We start from the raw sequence: 27,041 nt of genomic DNA, 5'->3' as shown, positions 1-27,041 counted from the left end.
ACAAAACAGGGTGATTAGCACTTTCCTTCAAACGTGTTACATTGACTGAGTTGGATTCATGAGTCTCAGATGAAGCATGTGCTTGCGTTCATCCTCTGGAGCAGATTTATAAAATGATAAACAGCATGCCGGTGGGTAAGAACTAGAAGGTGACTAACTTTTGGGGAAAAAACATTTTTATGTAGTTCATTAGGTAATTAAACATACAATCACGTGTAATACTGTTTTCAAAATGATTGAATATTTGAATCCATGACAAGAGAGTAACTATATGTAACCATAGGCTTTATCATCTCTGGAAAACAGCTCTGACGCAGCATATCGCATTACTACCTTTGAGAAAAACAGGGCCTGGCTTACATTTCATCTCTGAACATTGTGTTCACTCCTCACATCTGTGTAAAAGACGTTATTTGAGTCTGGACGTTCATGCTTATTGACAGCTAGTATTTGACTGTGAGATGGCTGTGTGTAGTGCGTTCACTCTTTTGTTGTGGAGAGCAGAAAAAAATTAAAACTCTGGTGAATGCAATATAAGCAAAGTCCTGAACCTAGCTATCTACCAGGCAGCTATGAATAAAAACCACATAGCTCAGACACGCAATCTGCTTGTTCGGGCCGCAGGAGGCGGGGCTCCTGAATTGTCCACCTCTGTAAGTGGTGACCTACATTCAATCGCTTGTTACAGTATGGAAGATCATTTCCTCAGATCCTAAAGCAGCTTAGGAAAAAAGAACAAGCTCAGCACACAAAGAGGCAGAAAGTGACTGAGCCAGGTGACTGCAGTGGTCTGTTTCCTGGAAGTAGGAATGTAAACCACACCAAGCTGCCATTTTTCTCACCTGTTTCCTGACACTAGAACTGTAATCCCCAAAATAATCAAAAACATGCTGTTGTATCACCAACACTGTCTGTTTCTCGAGTTTACTTTACATTATTTCAAATAAAAAATATAAACAGAAAGGATTGTGATGTAATGCTTTTGGTGTTTAAATCTGATTGAGGGTCTTTCAGTAATTAGATTGCATTTTCAATATAAATGTGTATATAGTGATTCTGTGCTATATATTTTCATCACAGCAGATGAAGCCAGTGTATGAAGAGTATGAGGATTGGGGCTTCTGAGTATCAGCATTTTGTACAACTACTGGGTTACATTTCAGTTCTCTCCATTACTGTACTCTCTGTACATACAACTATTTTACAACAACAGAAAAATATCACATATAAAGTGGGTTCCAAAGGTATGAGACTATACTTTTTTTTCTTTTTCATTTTTTCATTTTCATTAAGGTTTTTGAATTTTGCAATATCTGAACCAAAAAAAGTTTGACATTATTTTTAGGTCCCCAGTTAAATATAAGCAAAGTTGTGATGGTAGCTATGGTGCTTTGTACAAAATGTCAGATTTTTCTCATCTCTAATTTGATCTGCTGAAGCATGTGTTCAGGATTTGATCTAAAATGGATCATAGGTTTCTTATGGAGTTTTAATGGAGTTCATGTCAGCTTCAGTGACACTGTATTTACGAAAAGATGTACCATTACTACTTATTCTAAAATACCAACATTACATTACATTGTAGATTAGAAGCCAGTGGTCTCAGGGATTTGGATACCAAAGTAACAGAGGAAAATTAAAGGCATTTAAGACAAATAAATTAAGACATATACTGTATCTTACACAATTATTAAACATTTAGTTTCTCTCTCAGCACTGCATGCCTGAAAACTCTAAGCCTAAAAGTGTTCACTTGGCAGATTTAGCATTTAGGGCATCCAGTACTATAACATTAACTGGTTACTACCATTGTAGTCAGAAATTTTAGTTTGGTATCAATTCAAATGTCTGTTAGCCAAAACAAGCGAATAAATTGGGTTTCCCCTTTCTGTGACAAGTTCAGGACACAATTATATTTGCAGTGGAGCAAGCCAGGCACAGTCAGAGGAAAGGAAAGCTTTTAAATGGCAAGAGACATGCAGTAAAGCAAAACACATCAGTCTGCAGCATCATCAAGAAAAGAGCACGCTTGGCAATTTGGCCAAAAAGAGGGAAAAATCTCTCTCCACTTCTCTGGTCCAAGCATAACAGCAGCGCTGTGCTCCTGAACAGACCTCCAAGTTCTGCAGCGAGAGAAGATGAAGCGTGCTCTAACAATAACAGAGCAGCAGCTTCATAGTGTGCTGCTCCTTACCACACTCCAATAACAATAATGTGTCTGTACGACTACGCATGAGGCGAGTAAGATCACGCCTGCATAAAGAAATAATACGTTATAATTCTCAAGTAAATCGTACATACACAAAGGCTCACAAAAAACCTGATCAAAATTAGTTAAGGTATAAATTTTACTTCATAAAAATCTGTTTGCAGGAGTCAAAGTCTTACAGCCTGGTTATAATAATATGTATAATAATATATAAATCATTAAAAAGGCAGTGGTATACTAAACCGTTTCCTTATATGCATAATTGTAGTGAGTATTATGGCAAAAGAAATATCAGGAATATTATGATATTTATTCAACATCTGATATATATATATCATAATAAGATAATATTATAGTTAATAAATCACTTAATATCACTTTAACATCTAAATCTGATTCTAATAATAAAATAATTAAACTGCTATTTAAATTGTTAAAAGAAAAAAAACATCACACACCAGAAAAGTATACTGTTACATATCACTATATAAATATGGTATTGTGTTATTCTTTAGCCCTAATATACAGTACGTGCATCTATTAAGATTTTTTCAAGTTACTAATAAAGAATCGGAAAGATTGATTTTCTTCTGCATATCATTTTCCCGAGGCACCACTTTATTACTGTTAGTAGTGTCTGGGGTAAATCAAGAACCTACTAATTGCCATAAATAAAAGCACAAATAAGTAAATACTACGAGCAGAACAAAAACACTTGGTGGAATATCATTTACATGTGTTTTTAAAGCCTGTTTAAGAGAGAGAGAGAGAGAGAGAGAGAGAGAGAGAGAGAGAGAGAGATAGATGGAACTAAGATAAGCCTTTGTTCTTGTGCATGTTTAACTGTATTGTGTTACAAAAATCTTAATACTAAATTAGCGATGAAAGAGAGGCCCTGTAATTAAGATCTTTAAAAAAGTGATCACTAAAACTTGCAAACGTTGATGAGAGATGAAAACTTGTGAACAGGGATGAGACCGAGATGAAGTGATGTGGGTTTTGTTCTGCGTCTCAGTTGGTGCATGGGAGAGGTCATTGATCGAAGTGGTGTGACTGGAAGCCTGACAGACAGGATGGGGAAACTTGAGCAGCACACTATAATTGAAACCCAATGGGAAAAAGCACGAAAACAACAGACTCAATGTTGTTTCCTTCGCTCTCTCTCTCTCTCTCTCTCTCTCTCTCTCTCCATGTCTCTCTCTCTTTCTCTAACTCTTTTTATCTCTAGCTGTCTTTATTTCTATAGTCCAGTGTTTTTACACTACAGAAGAAAATCGAAATGTGAACACAAGCACAATACACAGAGAAATCATTTCCCCCAAACATCCCAATAAAAGGCTGATGGTGGAGTGGGGGAGTGAAGTGCTGTAGTTCAATGCAACATCACTGAGATGGAAGCAGCAGGAATCAATTAGCCGGCTCGCTTTGATGATGTCACTGACAAGGGGAGTGCAGCTTCCGTTTGCGTGAGGCGGAAATGCGCGAGCACGCACTGTTTCTATGGAAACTGTCATCTATCACTCTGTCTAGCCCAGTGAGCAACAATTCTTTTGTTATAGTTTAGATCATAATAATGCTACTTTAATAAAAATGCATACGTTTTCTTAAATATGAAATGTGATTTTACATAAACTCTCTACACCTCTATGAGACATATATGCATTAAATATTTATCATATATCATATATAATTTAATGTAACATAAACATGATGTAGGGTTAGGCAATTGTCTTGGCCTTTACATTTAACCTCATTATATCCTAATATTAAATAAGACCCCAGAACACAATGGACCAGGTAAAGCCTTCTTACTACTAGAAAAAGTCTACTAGGAGACCTGTTGCTTTTTAGGAGTGGAACTGAGGTCTTCAGCTTCTTATTTGATTTCCTACTTGATTTTCCACTGATAATTAGCCTGCTACTTCCCCTTCATGTGCTCTGTCTTGGGTTTAACTGTCAAACTGGCGCCACAAGGCTCCTCAACATGTTCTGGAACAGTCATGAATATGGAGATATGCTTAGTAAGTGGAGAAGGAAAAGTGGCGAAGATACATGCAAAAGTACGATAATGTATGGAGAGCAGACACAAGCACGTACAGACAAATGTGCCAACACAAACCCATGCACAAACAAATGCTGACAGATGCAGACACACACACGGCTTTAACACAAAACTATTAAAACTCCAATTCCTGTGGTGAGCCTTAGACTACAGCCCCTTTCATAATGGAGTCATTTAGGCGGACTCGTCCCGGCACTATCTGCCCCCGAGCGAACATTCTTACGCACGCAGAAATGGCAAAGATTTATAGACTATAAGAGAGAAAAATGCCACGCCCCAATGTGGCTCCAAAACACGGCCCGTACGATCTAGGCTGTAATTCTCTCTTTCTGTTTTTCTCTCTCTCTTTCTCTTTCTCTCTCTCTCTCTCTCACACACACACACACACACACACACACACACACACACACACACACACACACACACACAGTACTTCTGCATTTTATATGTCATCAAATGTCAAAGTGTTTGACACCTTCACCAGAACCATCAAGTCCTCCATGAAAAGGTCTTGCAATCCAATGCACTCAATGAATATTCAGAAGAAAATAATCAGTATTTAAATCACTTATTTTCACTCCAAAAAATTGTAGTAACACACTGAATCTCTCGCATGAGCTTAACATTTTAAATTGGCTTGTAAACTTGTAGAAATGTGCAGTCATGATGAAATATTGACTAGACACAGTATGGAGGGTCTCTAGACACAGCTATAAATGTTAGCAGCTAAAAGCATATCATTTTATGGCCTCAACGGTGCTTGTCCTTCTGCAAAAACCCCAGCCTGTTGGCGTGGCTCAAGCAGACGTACCCAATTTATGCTTTGCATGAGCAAAAAAAAAAAAAAAAAAAAAGGAAACCACACACCAATGCAAAGAGAAAGAGGAGATGAGAAGAGGGGGCCAAACATCACATCGCTCAAAGCCTTCAAGCTGAAGCAAAGATACAGCATCTCCAAGGAGATCACATTTCAATGAGATTGGGTTTAAGTGGCTATATAGCAGTGTGGCTCACAAATCTACACTAGCTCTGACTATCTTGCTCTTTGTGCTTTAATCGCGTCTCTAGCAGGAAAAGGTGAGTTCTATAAGGCAGTAAGTGAAGGGTAAACATTGTACAGCAGCTGAGGCTGGAGCTGGTAGTTGGACACGTGATCTACTTCTTAGCAGGATTAAAAATATGCCCATTCTGTCTCCATTGTTACATTCTGACCCCTTAAAACAGTAAGAAATTAAAAAATTAAGGGGAAAAAAAACTATTTCTGAACTAAATTGTACAAAAAAAACAAGAAGTGTTTGAAAGTTCAACGAGCCCATAATATTCTCCTGCCTCATGCCACATCCCTCATTAGAAGCACTGTGTGTGAGAATAAGGAGCGGACTGTTGTATAGTAGAGAGCTTGGAGTGCAAAGGCTTTTGGCTGGGACAGGGTTAACATCTCCTCCCAAGGTTGTGCTAGCTACCGCTAAAATTAACCTCCCCCACAGCTGGTTCCCATTAGCGTGCAGTGACACTGGGAGCCTGTACTTAAGCTGTGCTGCGGGGGCTCTCGGATAATACTACTGTCCCCCCGCCACAGGCCAAGTTTAAACTGGCCCTGCTCCGCTCCTGCTGGCAACGCCTGTGTTTCAGAGGACGGAGGAGAGGAACACAGTGGTGAGAGGAGAGGGGTTTACAGATGAAGGCCATTATAGCTTATGCGGCTTTCTCCTTCCTGAAAATCCAAAAGACCAGAATTTAGGGGAAAAAGCTAGAAAGGTCGTAAAGCTGTGTCCATTCAGATTGTGTAGCAGTGTGCAATTTGTATGTCCCCTTAATATGCAGTCTATCTGGTTTAAAAGAAAACTATTTTGTGTAGTAATACAGACCCGTCTACTTTATATCACCAAGTCATGCGGAAAAGCAACACACCCTTCATTAAAAACAAAAGGGCACACCTAGACGACACATTATAACAAAAAAAATAAGAAAAATATTGGCAAGAACAAAAAAAGGACAGCATTTATATAAGTGTAAGGATGCTTAGAGACCTCTTGGTCTGTCTGCCAAGTCTGAATCAGAGCAGAATGTACATATTTGTTCTGTTTGCTATTCGGATTGGTTTCACACTGCACATAATTAAATGAACCAAAAGGAGGCTGAGAAACTTGTACTCATAAAACTCTTTCATTCACTGGTCATAAATAGAGTGATGGACAAAGATAAACAAAACTGTGTGTAGAAATCACGAAAATCACCCAAGCATGAAGAACACAGAGTCAGAGCTAAATAAACACTTTCATAATTATGTAAATAAAAAATTACATAAATGTCTATTTTTCTTTGGTCTAAACAGCCTTAACATATTGCATTTCTGCAGAGCTATAAAGTTGTCCTTTTGCAAGTTCACGCCGTGCAGGTCAGAATAGAAGCTCGCATCTAAAAATGCAATCCACGACCCATAATGCACAGCCTGTTTGGTTCACTTGCTGCAGGGTTGACTCGCTTTCTCACTGCAATCATCCACTTGAAAAAGCACGTAAATATGACTGCTGTGTTCTTACCTGCATAATCATGTTCCAATGGGGAAATGGAACCAGGGGTCAGTTTAAATGGACTAAAAGCTGCATGTGTGAAAGCACCCTAACCGTTCTAAAATCGGTCCAATCTTTCTGGATCCTCTTAACACAGTCGCTTCTAAGCCCTTCATTCTGCACTCTGTAAGGATCATCAAATATCTGCTATTAAAAGAAATACAGTAAGTTTTATTTAGGTCTTCCTTACCACATAGTAGAATTTTTATAATTCAAGACAGATTTTCAGAGTATTTTCGTTGCAAAATTTTGGTCTGGCAATGAACATGAAAAAGCAACAAATAAGACGCTGATGACTGATTTATGATTTTAGACACAGTCAGTATATGGATTGACTGCTCAGTGTTTATAAGCACAACGTTGACCCACTCTCAGAGACATTTATTACGTTAATGTGTTTCGATATATTCTGTAGGCTCTTGTGCTTCCCAGCTAAGCGGCTATTTATTCTGGATTTTTCACTGTAGTCTATTAAAACTTCAGTACAGAGGCAGGGATGTGTTTTCACGTGAAAGGTTAACAATCAGTTTAATTAGGAGCAGAGGTTGGAAAGTACGCATGAACTCCCCTGGTCTGACAGCAGGCCTCTACTGGGAATTTAGTGGATCGAGTACACTGCGTAGATGCATGTATGGTAAGAGAAAGCAGATGATCAAGACGTGTGAGCAAGAGAAAAACAAGAGAAAGAAATGAAAAAAAAAAACTCCTTATCAGCATGGGGGCTCTCACAGCGTTTCCTTTTAAACAAGGGGGAAAGGAAATGCATGCCCTAAAACTTGATTCAGGGTTATAAACATGTCAAGACCTATAATTTAGACATCATCTTTATGACCTCAGACCCTACATCTTAAAGGATGACTTTTTTTATAAGCAACATATCAATGCTTTACCTTTATTCCTTTGTTTCTTATTACCAGGTAAAATATATATATTTGTTTAGTATGACCACTTCTTAGTGGTTTACTGAAGCATTCAATTAAAATGATTTAGAAAATTATATTTGTACAGCAAAAAAAAGTATTTTTTTTTATAATCCATTGACTTGTAATAAATATTTTTTTAGACACGTATATAGCAAAAGAAAAAAAAACATGCTTAGTCCATGTCAACAGAACACTACATCGTGTATTTAATTCAAGACTGAACTGTGTTAATGCTAACTTTATAGTGAGATCCATGTGGGCGTTTTCGAAGCACCCGCTGTGAGGTTCATTAAAGTCCTACTGGCTTTGTGTGCTGCTGGAGGTGACGGGCAAAGAGATTGGGTTACCATCAGGCTTGACCTCACAGGCGCACTCAAGCACACTCACACCCACATCCTCAGCCAGTCAGCACAGGTCTACACACTCACACACAAACACATGTGCAACCTGTCACGCCTTTTTAAATAATTAACAGCCAAAGATTAGTCCGTCAGCCTTGGGGCCGAGAGGTCCATCGATTTCTCGGAGATGCATTTTTAATGAGCACATCTCGGCAAGCCACTGTCCGTGAAGAGAGGCTTCAGCAAAGCCAACACTAACCGGCTGAGCATGAAGCAGAGAAACACAAACAAAAGCCAATAAGTGCGCTACCTACATGTCTTAAAGGAGTATAATTGCATTCCAAAGCCAGAGGAGAACGTATAAAGGGTTAATTGTAATGTATTATATACCCTGATAAGGCCAAATGTTTTTCTGCAGAATCTAAAGCATTCTGCCTGATATTTTGTGCATTTTAAGATATATAATAAGCAAAGAGGTGAAGAGGGTATTCATTAATATTACCAGTCTAGCAGCAAAACAAGCTAAATGGGTTTCCTTTATAACAATTGTAAGCTTTTACACAGGGCAAGCTTTAGAATGTTCATATAAGAGAAAAAGCAGAGCTCATATGACACTGATATGACTCACTGATCTCAAAATGACTCAAGCCTTTGTACTGATGGGAACAATGTGGAGGAGATCGCTGTGTGCTTAAACAGATTCACAGCACGTTCAGTAAGCAAATGAAATAACTCCAATCTATGGATGAGCTAAATGTGCATATGCGGCTCATTATTCGTGGGAGGAGATTCGAGTTTAATGACAGCAATTACATTCATTTATTTTGTTGTGCAAACCATTTATTTACTGTTTAATTTACTCTTTAAAATAAAAGGGCACACCAAACATCTTAGCAATAACATTTCATTCTCTCATTGTCACTCGAAGGACAAAATAATAGCTGATTGTGTTAAAGAACTGATTCAGGAGAGTGTTCTAGCTCCTCTCTCAGCAATTAACAGAGAGTTTATAGATGTGCACATACAACGATAACACAGTTATAACACGACTGCCCTTACCAAACAAACTGTTCATTAACAGTCAGCTAGCGATAATTGCGGGCAGGATATTATCTATTTCTTTAGAACATTATAATTAAATACTATCAGCCAGTTCAGTATACTGATACTGGTATATGTGGATAGGTATGACGAAAGACAAAAAAATATAGCAGACACTACACTAATCCTTTGCAGGGCCCCATGCACACATACACAGACACACACATTCAGAAGCACTCATTTACACTTTGTGGTACTGCGTCATGTCAAGGACATTCGGCAAAAAAAACAACATTAACCCAGTTTATAGGAATGAAGTCGTATTCGGTAATGTAGCTCAATATTATAAGCAAAAGCTGATGTGCAGTTACTTCTAAAATAACAAATGGTTTTGATAAAAGGGTAAGGCATGGAACAAAGATGAAAATACATTATGGCATGGATTTATTTTGCATTCTTATGGGCTTTGGAGAATTTTCACTAGACTACACATCCTCTAAATATATATAAGAAGAGTGGTTTAGAAAATCATATCTAATGGCAGAAGTGTAAACTGGAGACTGGTGACATGCTTCATTCAAGAGCTTTTTTTTCAGCGAAGTAAAACACAATAATGTGAGCTTTTATCTTTAAAATGAATAAAAGAAACATTCTAGACCATTCCAGACAACTGAGTCTTTCAGTGTTTAAAACCAGCACTCCAGTAAAACCAGAAGACACCAACTCTGTTATTTGATATAAATTATGTAAGCATTGTAGTTGGAACTGAGGAGCTTATTAAAATGATACTTAAGTGTATGAGACTAAGCAAACTACAGAAAGATTTGAGCATTACAGGATGTGAAAACGGAGAGGAAAAGAGAAGCAAAACAAAGATGTTTTTATGTCACAAACGAGTGAGCACAAACAGAACAAGAGATTTGTTGAAATAGAGATTAGTTATCGGCCAAAGATAAAGAGACAGTGAAGGACAAAACGTACAATGCCACAATTTGACAAAACTTGGATATAATCAAAGATTAAAGAACCAGTCACTATAGAACCAATCACTGTTTGAGTGTTCTGTTTATTCTGTTTATTCTCTGTGCATGTAGAACTTGTATGCATCTCAAAACATGATACAAATACATATATATATATATATATATATATATATATATATATATATATATATATATATATATATATATATATATACACATATACATATATATACATACATATATATATATATATATATATATATATATATATATATATATATATATATATATATATGGAGCATGTGAAATGTTTTGTGTTACTGTACTTTGAGGTGGTTGTGACAATAATTAAAATCTGAACAAAAGTGAAATAAGAGACAGTATGATAAAGAGGGGGATTACCTTTCCTGTCTCTCTCTCGAAGTCCACATACTCTCGGCTGGGCATCTGCCTCTGCTCACCATGCAGGTTGGCGGGGAAGAACTGCAGCGAGAGATTGGTGCCGGTCGCCACAAAAGCCTTTTAGAAGGAAATCAATACAAACAGGATCAGAAAAGCCCAGCCTAGCATTAATTATGCAGCCTGCCATTTCTTTTGCACATCAGAAAGGCAGAGGAGGAGAAGGAGGAGGAGGAGGAGAACAGCCTGGAGCCAGGGCCTGGGGAAGAAGGGAAAAAAGGGAGCGAGGGCAAAAGAAAAAGCGAGGAAAAAAAAAAACAAGTCATCATTTTCCCTATTTGAAGTATTGAGTTACGCACATCTGATTCTATTTTACCAACACTCGCTGCTGGCGAGCTGGGTTGCGGCACACTGGATTTTAAGAGCGACTATGAGAGGGAAAAGAATAAAGGCGCAAATGTCTATTAGATATTGAGATAGCAGACAAACAAAAAGGAGAGAGAGGTTAAGAAAAATCAATAAAATTGTTTTATATGCAGCCCTTCACTTACATTAATAGCAGCAGCACTAATACACTGGTTTAAAATCATGGCACGGTAATTGAATAATCTTGTGAGTGTATGGAGAACTAAAAGAGAACAGTCTGTACTTAATCTCTCGTCATTTTGCTTTTTCGATAAAACATCTATTTAAAAGGCGTATCTGTTCAAATATGATGGAGCTTATTACAATAATAATAATGAAAATAATAGTAAAAATGAAAATGTATGTAAATGATATAAAATATTCACAGATGACAGAATATCAGAAAAGTTGTGTTACATAAAAATGTATATAATGTAAAGTGTATGTGCGTGCACACATGAATCTGGAGTGCGATCTGTGCGCTCTCACAGGAAGCATGAAAGTAAATGTCCTGCATTAAAATAACTCATATTTATACAGTATCTACATGGTTAGATTGAAATGAAAACGAAAACATTTGAGTTCTTTTAACGAGATGAAAAGCCTGTTCAGACTTTTGATGATCTGAAAACTGAACAAAAAAGTAGGTATACTTTGTTGTGATCTCTTTCTTTCTATCAATCCATCCATTTACCAAAAGAGTGATTTTTGTTAACAATAATCACTGAAACAGTTCACATGCACAGACTAGAGGAGTTTTAAAGAGTCTTTAAAGCGACACTCAGTCAGCAGATCTCGGTGAGACATGTCTTTTGTAGAAGAGTGAAATACAGAGTGCAGACACACATTCTAGTGGCTGAGGGGCAAATCCTTTTCATAACCCATTCACACCGTCTGTTTCCACCCCAAAAACCTACTAAAACTCACCTTCAGCTGTGAAACTTACACTAGATTCTTTCTTCCACACGCTGAAAGTTGTTGATGTGTAATTGTGTTATTATTATTTATTTTTTTTTGCAGTTCTGACAGAAAATGAGGAAGTGTTTGGAGTTCCGGGTGTTTATTATCCTCGTGCTTAGAACTTTCTGAAATATGTGAACATTAATCCAAAAACACTTCGATCCGCTGATAAAACGAGGATCGTGGAACGATGGTGAAAAAAAACTCGGGGGAAAAAATACTCACTATTTCTGAGCGTCCGTCCCGACAGGCGTTCTGAAAGCGGGCTTGTCTCTCCTCGTGGGGTCGGTCTCGGAAACCGGTGTATTTAATCTGTCATTAGAAACACAACAACAACAGAAAACACATCGTTTTCACAAAGCGCACATTCTTCTCCATGCTCATAAAACTTATACCGCCGGAGTGTCTCGACTTCTCCCTTAAAAAAACATCTCCCAGATAATAGACTATGTGCAGTCTGGATTTATGAACTGAAATGTTGACATGAACCAGGTTTGTGTTTGCTATAGATTCTTAGCAAAGAGAAATAATGCTGATAATAAAGTTTTGAGATTGGTGAGGGAGTAGAAGGTGATGCGCTGTGAGAAGGTGACAGCTGAGGTGAAGGAGATGAGTTTTCGGGCTCGTGCGGAAAAGCAGTATCGTTTAATACACTGAGATGAGGTTAAACAAAGACTAAACCTAATACTATTAAAGTGACCCAAATCACGGATCAGATACTTCCTGGATGTAAAAGTACCGCCAGGTTTAAAGGAATTAAGACAAAAAGTGCGACACGCTTCGCCTTGGTTTACTTTTGTGCGCGTCTCTTGTTCACTTTGTTTCCGGCACTTTGACGAAATGGATGAAGTTTTACCTCACACTCGCGACTCAGCTTCCTGAAGAACTCCTCGTTTTCAAACTTGCTCCTCTGATCCGGGACCACCCGAGGCATCTTGAACGTTACGTGCTCTATTTTGCCGATTTGGTGTCTTAGACAGTGTAAGAGAAACGGTCGCTTCGAAACTCCCCGCTAAAATCCCGCGGCTTGTTTCCTTCCGTCTTTTTTTTCTAGGCAGGATGACGCGGGGGTCTGGGCGCTGCTTTAATATTTGCGTTATTTTGCGACAGGAATTTCGATCGTGCCCGAGCTCCTGTGCGGTCAGTGCCCGTCACTACGATACATTTGGCACGATTTCGTAGTCGGCTAGTTTTCTCCCTCCCCGTGCGTCTGTGTGTGTGTGTGTGCGCGCGCGCGCACTTGTGCGTGTGTGTGTGTGTGTGTGTGTGATCACTGGCTGCTGACGACGAGGCGCGCGCACGCTTTTACTTTATCCGTGGCGCGGCATGGCTCACAGTTACTTCCTGGCTCCTCCGAGTCCGACTTATGACTGTACACCCGAAATACTCCCCCCACCCCATTCACAAGTCTCTCCACTACAGAGCTCCCGCGCGCATGCGTTTGATCCGAGGGCAAAAAACTTCATGAAGCCAGTTAGGCCACAAGCCTGTGTAATTACACTGCCTCGTATAGGCTGGTTTACTATGCATTTACAAAAACACCTCTGCAACTGTTCTCCAAACAAACACATGCAGTAATACTGAAGACTGGGGCACTGCAGAATTCTAAGGAATCTCAGGCTTATACTCCAGTAGGCATCGTGCACTATCACACATCACTTATATTATTGATTGCTCTTAAACAGGAACCAGTGCTTAAATGTATTTCAGAAATGCAAAGACGATATGCCCACATTTAAACTCATATACACTGTACACATATCAACATATATGAAAGTGCACTTCAGCTAGTTATAGCCAGAATACACAATGTAATGCGTAATGTGACGTGGCTGAAAACACTTGTGAATTTATGTGACGTGTTTCTGAGGGTAGAAACTGCAGTTCACATCGAAATGGGACGGATGTTCAAGTAGATGATGCTGCATGGCTATACAGTACCATCTTATAATAAAAGCAGGGTGCCTGTTGGCTATCAAACTCTTCTTTTCTTCTTTTCTTTTAGTCTGTTTTGAAGTTCGTCTTCCCCTGGGGATTGGAGTAGGTTGAGATGGGCTTGAAAAGAGGGAAGTAAACACACCAAAAGCAGCTGAAGGCCTCAAGGTCCTGCAAGATCAACACATTGCATCACTTTCTTGTGACTAGCCTTATTTATAGAAACTCTACCTTTTACATAGTTTCTCATCACTATGATAATGTTACACAGAGAGCTAGAAGAAAGCGGTGTGGTTTAGGCATGTAGTATTACATTAACCTATTGTTCATATTTTACACTAAATGGTCAGCTTATGTAAGAATACATACAGATTCATACAAAATAATATAATTCTAATAAAACATGAAGGACACATTTAGATTTACTGGAATGCACTATAATATAAATACATATAAATCTCTGAAACATTATAATGAGTTGCTTTTTTCAATGAATGAATATATGCCAGTATCCCTTTTATTTATTTATTTATTTTTTACAGTTTTTACAGACCTGCAAGTTCTTATAGAAGATATGGTCTGGTTCTGTATGCACTTAAGTTTTAGTGCGTTCTTCTTCCCTCTCCATTTCCCTCTATCACTCCTAAGACTGGAGTGAGTAAATGTGTTAAAAGGGTGAGCTTAGTGCCAGATGGGGCGTGCAAGTGCTTTAATAGCACCACAAAACGCTCATTAATTAATGAAATATTCTGCGGTTACTGTCGGAGACCCGTTCTGACAGCGCTCGCAGTCAACAGCATAGACGTCTGCTTAAATAGACTTCAGCTGAGTGTACTTTGCCTTTGAGGACTTGCAGAAATATTATTGCTGTTTTGTATACTCCAGCAGTTTCAGAATAGTTGAAATTGTCAAACATGCCCGAGCTGGTGTGTATGTCTCAAAGATCAGAAAGTATCACCTATTTTGATCTTTCCTGAGCTAGATTTGGCATTTGTCTGTGTGACATTTTTGGTACAAAACACACTTTGTTCATATTTATTAAATATTAAATCATTCTATGCGAGTATGCTGGCAACATCTAATTGCTCTGCTGACTAAACATGTTTTTGCTTTGCTGGTTTGTGCCTGAGCCAATTCAGTAAAAAGTCTAAACATAGCTCTGCAAGTCAAAGCACAGGTTCTGTGCTAAGTCAAACTATGCACACGATTAATGGATAAATTTAACCTATGAAATACACCATGCAAATTATACAATCTTGATCCACTCTAGCCTACATCAAGCCATTAAAAACAGCCTTAGATTTAATACCAGTTTAGAATTCCTGATAAAATGTGTTTATCAGTCTCTCTTGAAATGCTGCTGATTAAGGCCTCTTATCAAACAGGAAGACAGAAGAATGGAAGCCTATTTACTATCTAGTGGATAAAGAGTGTGAGGAGGTAACGTCTGCACCTAGCACAAGCTAGCTATTAAGTTAAGCTCATAAAGTGAGGTTACTGCCTGAGAACACTAAATGGGATGATTAATGCTGATTTAGAGAATGCATACAAAATATGCTATATCTCTTACAGACATATTCCCCACTATAATATTATGAGTACCATGACTTATTAATGTGTTTTAAATGAAAATAGCACATCAACAACCACATACTAGCTACACACAATTTTGACCAAATCTTTTTTTTTTTTTTTTTTTTTTTTAATAGTCTGGAAAATCTGTAAACAAAGTGATGCTATAACATAACATTACTATTTAACATACACTGATCAGCCATAACATGTGCTACATTAAACACTAACGTGAAATGAATAATGTTATCTAGTTACAGTGTTACCTTTCAAGGGGTGGGATATATTAGGCAGAAAGTGAACAGCACAGGCTTAAAGTTTGGTCCTTGAGGTGTTAAAAGCTGGAAAAATGGCAATAATAAGAATCTGAGTGATTTTGTGAAGGGCATTTGTATGCCTTATTGTATGCATATATTGTATAGGAAGACAACTGGGTCCGAGAATCTTGGTCTTGTAGAGCGTTCACGGTATGTGGTTGTTAGTAACTACCAAAAGTAGTTGAAGGAAGGACAACTGGTTACATGGTTACATGGAAGAGGTGGCACCAGAATGTAGCTCTGGGCAATATTCTGATGAGACAACTTGGATTATGGTATTCTTTTACCTACAAATGCTTTATTCGAATTTAAATTAAATATTAAAAGCACAATACATTTCTTATTTTATTTTTTGATCATCAAAATATGTACAGTATATTTCTACTAAGTAAAACATAAACCTTGACAGAAGATAGCTATCCTACTTTATCAAACTAACTATACCACATTAGCAGTGGTTACGTAGTTTGCAAGGCAGAATTATGCTTAGGTGTGCATTCTGTAAATAATGAGTCACTGTTTGGTTTTAACACGAAAGGATTAATAAGGCTCAACGTTAATTATGTAAGGAACAAAATATGCCAGGGTGTGCAGATAAAAGAAAATGGTCCGCGAACAGTGTGGATTTTTAAGTGGATTAAGTGGATAATTTTCATGACAGCATATCCTGAAATGTTTTACTTTTCTACCACAGCCAACAATTAAACTTCAACTTATAAGACAAGAGAAACTCCAGTGTTCTCTTTGTTGATGTGTACTGACCATTACAAAACACCAACTCACATTTTCTTCTACCCCAAACACACTGCCAAGATGACAACTCCCTTGCTGAAGGTAAAGGTGATGAAGTGACGAAGTATGTCTCCATACCTGAACCCTATTGATCACCCGTGGGGCATCCTGAAGTGGAACATCCAGCAGCTCCGTTACGTCATTATGGAGGAGTGGAAGAGGATCCCTGCAACAACCTCTGGTTAATGCAGTTCTGCTCTGGTGAATGCAGTGCTGGATAACATTCGTGTTCACACAAAATTTTGACAAATTGGACACAGTTTTGACATGTTCACTTAGAGTGTACTCACTTTTGTTGGTGTGTATATGTGTGCATGTGTGTGGGTGTGTGTGTGTGTGTGTGTGTGTGTGTGTGTGTGTGTGTGTGTTCTCATGTATGTATATACAGCCATGTAAAAATTTAAGTATACCCTCTTTGAATTTTATGGTTTTATGTATCAGTACATAATAAAAATCATCTGGTCCTTATCAGGGCTTAGAGTTTCGCCAGTAGCCAGGTGCTGCTAATTAATACCCTTGATTAATTATTAATGCATTGATTATTAATCAGCATGCGTGACCACCTCTCTGACAGCCCAAGGTTGAGCAATCTGCATTCATGTGTGTATTAACACAATGCATAGGAGGAAAGACATTAGAAAAAATCTTAGAAAAGCAATTGCTGCTGCATATATATTTGGGAAGGGTTATAATTTCCAAACAATTTAAAGTAATACATTCGACAGTGAGGAACTTCATTCATATGTGAAAAACATACAAGAGAGTTGTGAGAATTTAAGGTAAGACCGTGCAGTGTTTAGAAAAATTGCAAAAAATAAAAAAATAAAATGTTAAATGTGAAAGTTCATTACAGTACAATGAAAAAGGGTTGCCAGAGAAAAGCTTCTTTCTAAAAAAGAACATGGCAGCATGGCATAGGTTTTCAATGCTGTATCTATTCAAACCACAATATTTCTTAAACAGTGTGCTTTGGACACACAAGACCAAAGTGAAGATGTTTGACCACAATGCACAGCACCACGTTTAGTTAAAACCAAATAGCATATCAGCACAAACAACTCATACCAACTGTCCAGCACTGAACTGGGCACCGTGCAGTCATTAAGTTGGCCATGGAATCCTACCAAACTAAACTATTCTAGAGTCAAACGTGAGGCCACTTTAAAGAAGATTGAACTCAAATTCTCCCACAATGATTTGAACGATTGATAAAGTTATGCAGAACATGATGACTTCAAGTTACTGCTGCTGAAGGTGGTTCCACAAGCAGTTGAATCATAAGCTGTGCATGGTTTCTACAGTTCGGCTTGATTTTTTAAATAAAAAAATAAATAATGACAGTGTATTATGTCGTGATGTTCATCTAAACTTGGATTTACCTAATTGTAAGACTTTTTGGAAAACTTCTTTGTTAATTATAGAGTTTTCATATATTCCATTTAACATGACTTTATCTCTCTCTCTCTCTCTCTCTCTCTCTCTCTCTCTCTCTCTATATATATATATATATATATATATATATATATATATATATAAAATGTCCAAACATACTATATTTACTTTATACTTCATTATTAAGCAGGTTTTTTTTTTTTTACTGTCCACAGTGCTGTCCCCTTTTCACCCTCGCGCGCGCTATTATCCGGCGCCATTGCAGCCGGAGGCTGGCGCGCGCTCAGCGGACAAGAGATTCACTTTTTAGATATTATGTCACGTCTGGTGTTCCACGGAAGCGGCGCGTCCACACACACAGAAACCCGAGCGAGATCAGATGGCGAGACTTGACCCGTTTTTGGCCTCGGTGGCCGTCAGTCTGCCTTGGCCGAGGCGAAATAACAGCACGGCCAGACTCTCGCGTTTCAGGCGGGAAATCTGTGCGCGCGCGCCACGCCAAGGTCACGAGGCCACGGTGTGACGGCCTGTTTATTTCGGGATAGAAATAAAAAAATATATTTATACTTCCTCATGCTCAGCGAGTGCGCATAACGGTTATGTCACCAGCCTTGGAAAGAAAGAGGGCCTCCAGTAGTCTGTGTCGTTTTCCCTTTATAGCCAGGTTTAATTTGGAGAAATTTGTTAGGTGACATTTTATATGTTAGGTGATATTTAGACACATTTTGTTTTTTTCAGTTTTGAGTCACGCGCTTTGAGTGAATATAAAACCAAGTGAATATAAAAAGATTTATAGCCACAAAATAAATTGAAAGTGCTATTGTTCCAGATAGTTCCGCCAGGGGGCGAGCGTGATTGTATTATTATTTAATTTTCTTTTTGCATCGGATTCGATACCAATTAGGATTCCGGCTCTTTTGACAGACTCGAATCGAATCATTCGGCTCGACAAGACGACTCTTTCCGCTTCAGACGTCCGCATTTTCCCAACTAGACAAAGTTTAAGATTTTAGGAGCAGAAATTGTTGTGGGTTTTGTTTGTTTAATAAAATTTTACTTACTAAACATTTTTCACATTGGATTTGAATGATAATATCCGGATTACTGTAAAAAATGATTCCTCTTAAAACGAGTTTTAAAGTTAAAAAAGTCAATTTATTATAATAACCTAAAAAAATTAATGTTGATCATCCAGTGTTGATCATCCAGTGTTGATCATCCAGTGGTCAGTATGAGAGAATTGTACTCAAAACACCAAATTTTAACTGCTCTAATACAAGATACACAAATTTGTCTGGTCCTATCAAGCAGACAGAAACACAAACATGATAAATAGGACATGTGGCTTTGCATGGTTACACTACATACACTGTTATCACTTAAGGTGTACTCACTGTTGTTGCTAGCTTTTTCTTCTTTTTCTTTTGGCTTCTCCCTTTAGGGGTCTCCACAGCGGATCATCAGTCTCCATACCCCCATGTCCTCTACATCTGCCTCTTACAAACCAACTACCTGCACTTCCCTTACCACATCCATGAACCTACTCCTTGGACTTACTCTTTTCCTCCTTCCTGGTGGCTCCATCCTCAGCATTCCTCTACTGATGTACCCCATATCCCTCCTCTGCACATGTCCAAACCATCTCAATCTCGCCTCCCTTACCTTGTCTCCAAAACGTCCTACATGCACTGTCCCTCTAATAAACTCATTTCTAATTCTGTCCATCCTTGTCACTCCCAACGAAAACCTCAACATCTTTAGCTCTGCTACCTCCAGCTCCACCTCCTGTCTTTTACTCAATGTCACTGTCTCTAAACCATACATCTCAGGTCTCACCACAGTCCTATATACTTTCACTTTCACTCTTGCAGATACCCTTCCATTACTAATAACTCCTGCCACTCTTCTCCACCCACTCCACCCTCACATACTTCCCTGCCATGCCTGGCTTCCTCATTCAATACCACAACTGTTCTCTTGGCACTCTGTCGTACGCTTTCCCTAGATCCACAAACCCACACTACAACTCCTTCTGACCTTCTCTATACTTCTCCATCAAAATTTTAAAAGCAAATAAGGCATCTGTGGTGCTCTTCCTCGGCATAAAACCATACTGTTGCTCACAGATGGTCACCTCTTCTCTCAGCCTGGCTTCCACTACTCTTTCCCTTACCTTCATGGTGTGACTGATCAACTTTATTCCCCTGTAGTTACTGCAGGTCTGCACATCTCCCTTATTCTTAAAGATTAGTACCAGCACACTCCTCCTCCATTCCTCAGGCATCCTCTCACCTTCCAAAATCTTGTTGAACAACCTGGTTAAAAACTCCATTGCCATCTCTCCTAAACATCTCCACGCTTCTATTAGTATGTCATTTGGTCCAACCGACTCTCACTTTCTCCTATGCACTTACTGCTTCACCATCTCCACATCATCCAACCTAATCTCTCTCTCCTATTCTTCATTCATCAGCTTCTCAAAATACTCCCTCCATCTTCTCAACACACTCTCCTCACTAGTCAACACACTTCTATCTGCATCCTTTCCAGCTTGTTCCTTCTGCCGGTATAAATCTCTTTCTCCTTCTTAAGTGTACAACTTCTCATAAAAGTTCCTCATGTCTTTTTCTTTGCTTTAGCCACATCCCTCTTTACCTGTTGCAGCATCTCCTTGTAGTCCTACTTACTTTTCTCATCTCTCTTTTTATCAAAAAATTTACTTTGTAGGCAGCTATTTGGACAATAATAACTGTATGTTTAGTTATTTTTAGAGGACAGTAAATCTATACTGCAAAACAAGCTGCACATTGACTACTCTAAAATATATATCCAAGTTACATTTCTATAGTATTGTCCCTTGAGAAGATCTACTAAAATGCTTGCTGAAATTTGAGGGGTTGTACTCACTTTTGTGAGCTACTGTGTATATATATAGGACCTGTCTACCGTTTGGAAACACAGTTCTTTTATAGTTTTTAAGGCAAATGCATTTTCCTTCTGTTTATAACAAGGCAAAAACACAAAATTGGACAGTAAATGACATAGTTATGTAGACAGATGAGTCTAAATATAATTTTTTTTGCTCTAACAGAAGAACTTATGTAAGATAGAGAACAGGAGAGATGTTACCAGACTGCCTTACACCCACAAACATGGAGGTGGAAGTTTAATGGATAGTAAGATATACGTATATGTGGATGACTTCATAACTTTATTCACCCCAGAGGGAAATTTACAATTCATGACTAAACATAATGGTTTGATGTTGCTTTGGAGCAGGGAAGGTTGTGTAAAAGGAATACTAGACCAGCATGGCTAACATTCCATAATTCAATGCCATGCAGTTTTATTTGGACAGTGGCTAATTGGAACCAACGTCACAATACAAGACAGTGACCCGAAGCGTACATTCAGTCACCTGAATCAGAACTAAAACCTATTGAACTACTATGGGATAAACTAGAAAAGAATGTCTTTGGCAAGTTTTATAAAAGGCATGGGAAAGTATTTCAGATTAATGTTTACTGACACTAACTGGCTGCCTAAAGTGTGCAAAGCTGTTATCATGCTAGGGGAAGATATATATGTATATACTTATATACATTCAGAGTTTACAGTGGTGTTAATGCTCTCCTAGCTAACTTATCCCATCTCATTATACCATCTCAACTGGATTTGGATGGAGTGATTGTGGAGGCCAGATTATCTAATGCAGCACTCAATCACTTTGTCTTCTTGAACAAATAGCTCTCACATAACCTAGAGATGTGTTTTGGGTTACTGACCTGTAGGGAAACAAATGATGGTCCCACTAAGTGGTAGCCATGCTGGTTAAGGGTGCCCTCAATTTTGACACCAACCAAGTCACCAACAGTGTTGCCAACAAAGTACCTCCACACCATCACACCTCCTCCTCCATTCTTTATCGTGGGAACCACAGATTCAGGAACCGTCTGTTCACCCTCTGTCCTCAGTTTGCCACTAATCCATTCCATGTGTTTTTTGGCCCAAACAAATCTTCTGCTTGTTGTTCTTCCAAAGAAATAGTTTCTTTGCTGCAATTCGACCAGTAAGGCCTGACTCACACAGGCTCTTCTGAACAGTGAATGTTGGAATATGCCTGCCACTTAAACTCTAACTAATAAACTTATCCGCTGCAGCAGAGGTAGCTCTTGGTCTGCCTTTTAATGGGATGGTCGTGGAATGAGGAGAAATATTGCAGTTATTATTGCATGCAAATGTACCTATATTATTAAAGGAAATTAAGGAATTGAAAATAAATCTTTAAGCAACTGTCCTTCTAGAAATCATTGGCTTAATGATTATTCTACATTACTTAGAGTTCCCAAATTTCCATAAAAAGTAAAAGGTTATGCAAGTTATGTTATAAATCACACTTGAGTGGTGGTCATAGAATTCAGTGAGTTAAAAAACATAAGTGAAAGGAAAGCATGCTCCATGCATTATTCCATCACTGTAGAGTAAAGGAACAAATGAAGCTTTATATCTTCAGCTGACTCAGAAGATGACCTTTGGGATAAAAGCAATAACAGATCATATAGTATTATCTTTACTATATTTCTCTCTAGAGAACCCATAACAAAAAGCCTTTGTATGATAATCCTACAACCCAATATGATGGTTGTTGATATAGCACTATATTAGCTAATAGATGGAACAACATTAAATGATAGAACTTGTAAAGAATATTACAGTTAGCTAAATCCTATATACAAATATTCACAACTTGTACTGCATCCCATGTATTTGCTTCTACTACATTTAACCGTGGTCAAACATGTCTAATCTATCCTTTTATAAAGGTGACAAAATGCATGAAACTGTGTGTGATGTAAGTGATGGGGATTGCTTGCCCAAGAGATCTGCACCCGGCTGTCTCCTAGCAACAAGCAGATGGTGGTGCTGCACTATAAATAACTGTGTGTATGTGTGTGTAAAGCAAAGTAGCTTACAGGGACAAGGGCCATACCTAAACATTACATAAACAAATATACTGTATATAATATTTTAAGCTATACAGAGTTTAATGTCATACAGGTAAGAAGCTTCAGGCCATGCTAATCATTCTATGGCCTAAAATAGTCATATATATATATATATATATATAGAGAGAGAGAGAGAGAGAGAGAGAGAGAGAGAGAGAGAGAGAGAGAGAAGCAGAGATTTACTTGGATGCTGTAAAATACAATGAATTGTGTGTTGTGGTTATGTTGCATTATTTCTGTCATTGCAATACAGAAATGAGGCTATTAGACTTTGCAACCAGAAGAGGGAGAAAAATCTCATTCACCCTCTCGTTCAGATCTCTAGCCTTTCTCCCCCCACCCTTCCATGTAAGTATCTCTTCACACTCTCCCTCTGTATTGCAGTGTGAAATATGATTCTTTAATGCTGAAGTCTTCTCTATTAAAGCCTGCTCAAAGGTGAAAACAGTAAAACATTCCTTAGGGAGAAATATAGAAACTGCCTGCACACTGTTTCCATGATCATATAGCAATTTATTTGAACCCAGATGGACACCCATGTTGAGTATATTAGATATGAAAGAGAAAACCCTAACCCAAATCCAGCCATTTTAACAAATACAGTGTGTAAAATGTGCATAGTACTGTTGGAATTGCTATGAATTACACTTTAATAAAATAAAATAAAATGGTTGCTCATAAATTGTCTTCTACATAATGAGACAAGGACGATGAAAATACTGCTGAACACAGTCAAAATATTTTATGATGGGTCAGGCGGACAGAATGATTCTCTATATTTGCTTGGTATTGCACTCTGTATTTGAATTTTAGTTTTAGTCCTGCACAAATCATCATATCATCATTTACACTGAGCATCACTCCCCTGAAGGGAAAAGGAATATAACATCTAAATGTCTTGAGAAACAATCCATTAGCCAACAGGCAGAGTTTACTTCCTCTGAGGTTTCTTAAGCTGTGACACACTTCTTCACGCTCTCCACTGAGCTCTGACCGGCCACTTATCTTCTGCATTAGCTGCATTTGATGAATCTAATTATGATCTGACCCAGCTCAGCACTATTTTTCCACTTCCATTAGTGAAGGATTATGTAATTGCAGTACAGTACAAATTGTAAAAACTAGAAAAATTCTATTAGTTTCACATCATAAAAAAAGTAACTGCTAGTGTACACAGACTTCTAAACCATGCTGTGTACAGGCATTTAGAAAAAAATTTAACTTCCTCACATTTTGTGACTTAATTAGTTTGTACTAATCAATCTGCAAACAAGATGATGTAATGACAATGTGTAATAAAGGAGTTTGCATCTTTTAAATTTTTATTGAAAAAGCAAAACAAACAAACAAAACAAAAGTAGCAATATTACAAGAACCCGGACCCTTTGAGCACTCTCAGCAACATTAACAGCTTTATGCCCTTTTTTTTCTTCTTCTTTTTGTATAACTTCACAGCAGTTAAAACACTTTGGGATCTTCTTGAAATTGAATCTGCACAACATTTCTGTTGTCTCTGTTTGGGTCTGGTCACTAAAATATATTCATAGACGTGTCTTAAAGACAGTCCTTCAGACCAAGGAGTGGTTTATATTGGCTAGGTGTTCTGAACTATACCCAGTCAGAGCTCCTTAGCACTCTTGAGCAGGTTTCTACAGCAAATGGCCTGTTCTTTGATCCATGTATCTTCTATTTGATAATCCTCACAGTCCCTGCTGCTAAAAAGCTCAATGCTGCCACCACCATGCTTCAATGGTGATAAAAAGGTAACTTCCAGATCTATCTTTTTTGTCATAGAGGTCAATGAGCTCAGTCATGGTTTCATCAGACCACACAAGCTTGTATTCATGGTTTTTAAATGCATTCTGGAGCTTTGGTGTACATTTCAGTTAGGGAGTACCATTCATCTGGTCATATCCTAAAGGCCTGTAGGTTGAGGGTTGGTTGTCCTTCACTTCTGGTATAGTTCAGTTTGGGGTCATCCACAAAAAGAAAATACTCAAAACATCATAATGCCTCTTGGGTTCTTGGTCACTCCTTCCCTACTTCTGTTAAAATAGCATGGATTACAGATACAAAACTTCAATGTAAAACTGTCAATTTAAAAAGCTGATGTGAGCTTTGGGATTGTTTTCTCCAGAGATTGGTGCCTCAACACAGTCCAGACTCAAAGTTTATGGAATATTTCTTTGATCTCTGGCCAGTTTTTTGCTCTGACATGCAGCTTTGGGGCTTTCAAAATCATGTCCAATCAACTTGTTTACCACCCATGAACTTGTTAAATTTCAATCTCAAGTTGACAAATTTAAAAAGACCTGTTTATGGGTTTTCCATTATGTTGTATGTTGTATGTTTTGCAGATTGATTAGTTTTTTTTTTTTTTTTTAATCCATTTCAGAGTAATGAGAACAAGTAGAATAGATTTGAATACTGAATGTTTTGTATCTTAAAGCGGCTCTGCCATCAGATCACTATAGGGATCAAATAAGCATCTAATAACTGATTTTTACTAACTGATACTGTTTTGTATTCTGGGCAGTTTGACACATATAACCCATGAGGCAAAAGCTTTAAAATGCCTTTGTGCTTTTTGTCACATCAAAAATGTGAACGCAGATTGTAACATTATGTTGTAACAAAAGCTTGACTTTGAAATGTGTAATGCACACAGTACAAATAATCATTTATGAGCAATGAGGACAGATAGACAATAATCAAAACCTGACAGCTAGAGGTTTGTAGTCATGAAAACTGTGGCTTTTAATGTAAACACTACATTCGATTGGTTTTCCAGCACGAACATCCCACATGAAAGAACAACCATTCACTAAAGTAGAGGGAGAAATAAGCAGCACAGAAAGCATTCACTGGGAGAGAGTAAAAAGAAAGTCCAAAAGGAAAATTGGGGGAAGGGGGATGTGGAGAAAAGAATATCCCAAAGCATAACTTGTATATGTTATTATACACAGGGTTTGAGTGCTTTTTTTTTTTCTTCTTCTTTTTCCATGAATCAAACTAAGGCGGCAGGTGGAGGGAGGTGATATACATCATTCCAAATCTACGTGTGTCGAGTGAGAGCTGTGCTTTTCTATGCAGACCTGGAAAGATTTTTCTTTTTTTTTCTCTCGAATACAATTCCCCCAAAAAGAAATAATGCATAAGGAAGAGAAAGCGCATGAAATCTGTACAGCCTAGTGCATCCAACCCCTGTGGGCCTGCACACCACAAAGTGGTTCTTCAAAAAAATAAAAAAATTAAATAAAAAATTAAATAAAAAGATACATATACTTCTTTTTCTGGCTAAGTACTGCAATGCAGGGCAAACGAGAATTGGTACAGTTCAACATCAACGTTGGTCAGAGTGCTTCAAGAGTGAATTGCAGAAACTCTTGATAAACATTTCTCTTTTTAATAAAAAGTGGGGGAAAGAGGAAAAATGTTTTGTAGCTACAAAGCACAAGTAATATACTTTTAATATTACAGAATTGTCTTTTTTTTAATATATCTTCATTATCACTGTTTATTACTGTCAATTATTATTTTGAATTAAGTCTAGGTGAAAAGAATCTAGAACCAGAGGATCTATAGCCTCCTATAATGACACACAGCCCAACGTCAATCATTCATTCGGCACCATATTGTTGGTTATGAGGGTATTTGTCCCGAACCCCCCTCCCCCCGAAACCCAGTTTACACAATGCTCTCCGTTTGTTGCTGTTGTTTTATTTATTTGTATTTTTTTTTTTTTTACTTTTTCTTATTTTTCCTATTTTTTTGCCTTTTGTGATTTTTTTTAATTATCATTTATTTCTTTGATTTTGTCTAAGTGAAGCAGGTAGCTGTTTCTTCATACAAAGGCCAAAGGGTCATGCTATGTGTGTCAGGACCTGTCAGAGGGGACTGACTCTGTTACCCAGCCTGGAGACAAACTTAAACAGGAAATCTAGGAAGAGAGAGGAATGAGAGAAAGGCGGTAATGTGGGAATGAGGTGTGTGGGACTGTTGATCAATAAATAAATTAATAAATTAATAAAACAATAAAAAAGTAGCAGTTCCTTATACAACAGTGTTAATAAGCTTGTCATTATAGTTTCCTAGTGTTGCTAGTTTCCCAGATCCGTCATTCTCACAAGG

The 27,041-nt window shown here is 37.9% G+C and overlaps 1 protein-coding gene across 4 annotated transcripts in view; it reads right to left on the bottom strand.

Moving 5' to 3' along the window:
• cbfb (core-binding factor subunit beta) overlaps positions 1–13,243 on the bottom strand; it is a 37,406-nt gene extending 24,163 nt beyond the window's left edge. Inside the window, exons 1-3 of one of the 4 annotated variants that reach the window (XM_046864677.1) lie at positions 12,753–13,243; positions 12,122–12,208; positions 10,535–10,651 (exon numbers count right to left, since the gene is read on the bottom strand). In XM_046864677.1, the coding sequence (XP_046720633.1) occupies positions 10,535–10,651; positions 12,122–12,208; positions 12,753–12,830 (282 nt within the window). In that variant the 5' untranslated portion in view covers positions 12,831–13,243. The remainder of the gene's footprint in view (positions 1–10,534; positions 10,652–12,121; positions 12,209–12,752) is intronic. The other 3 variants (XM_046864679.1, XM_046864678.1, XM_046864676.1) reach the window with 3 other exon arrangements.
• Between the last annotated feature and the right edge of the window lie 13,798 nt (positions 13,244–27,041).

The sequence above is a fragment of the Silurus meridionalis genome, chromosome 13 (assembly GCF_014805685.1).
Source record: "Silurus meridionalis isolate SWU-2019-XX chromosome 13, ASM1480568v1, whole genome shotgun sequence".
NCBI lineage: Eukaryota > Metazoa > Chordata > Actinopteri > Siluriformes > Siluridae > Silurus > Silurus meridionalis.
The sequence above is the reverse complement of the archived record's forward strand: the minus strand, read 5'-3'. Positions and strand labels throughout refer to the sequence as shown.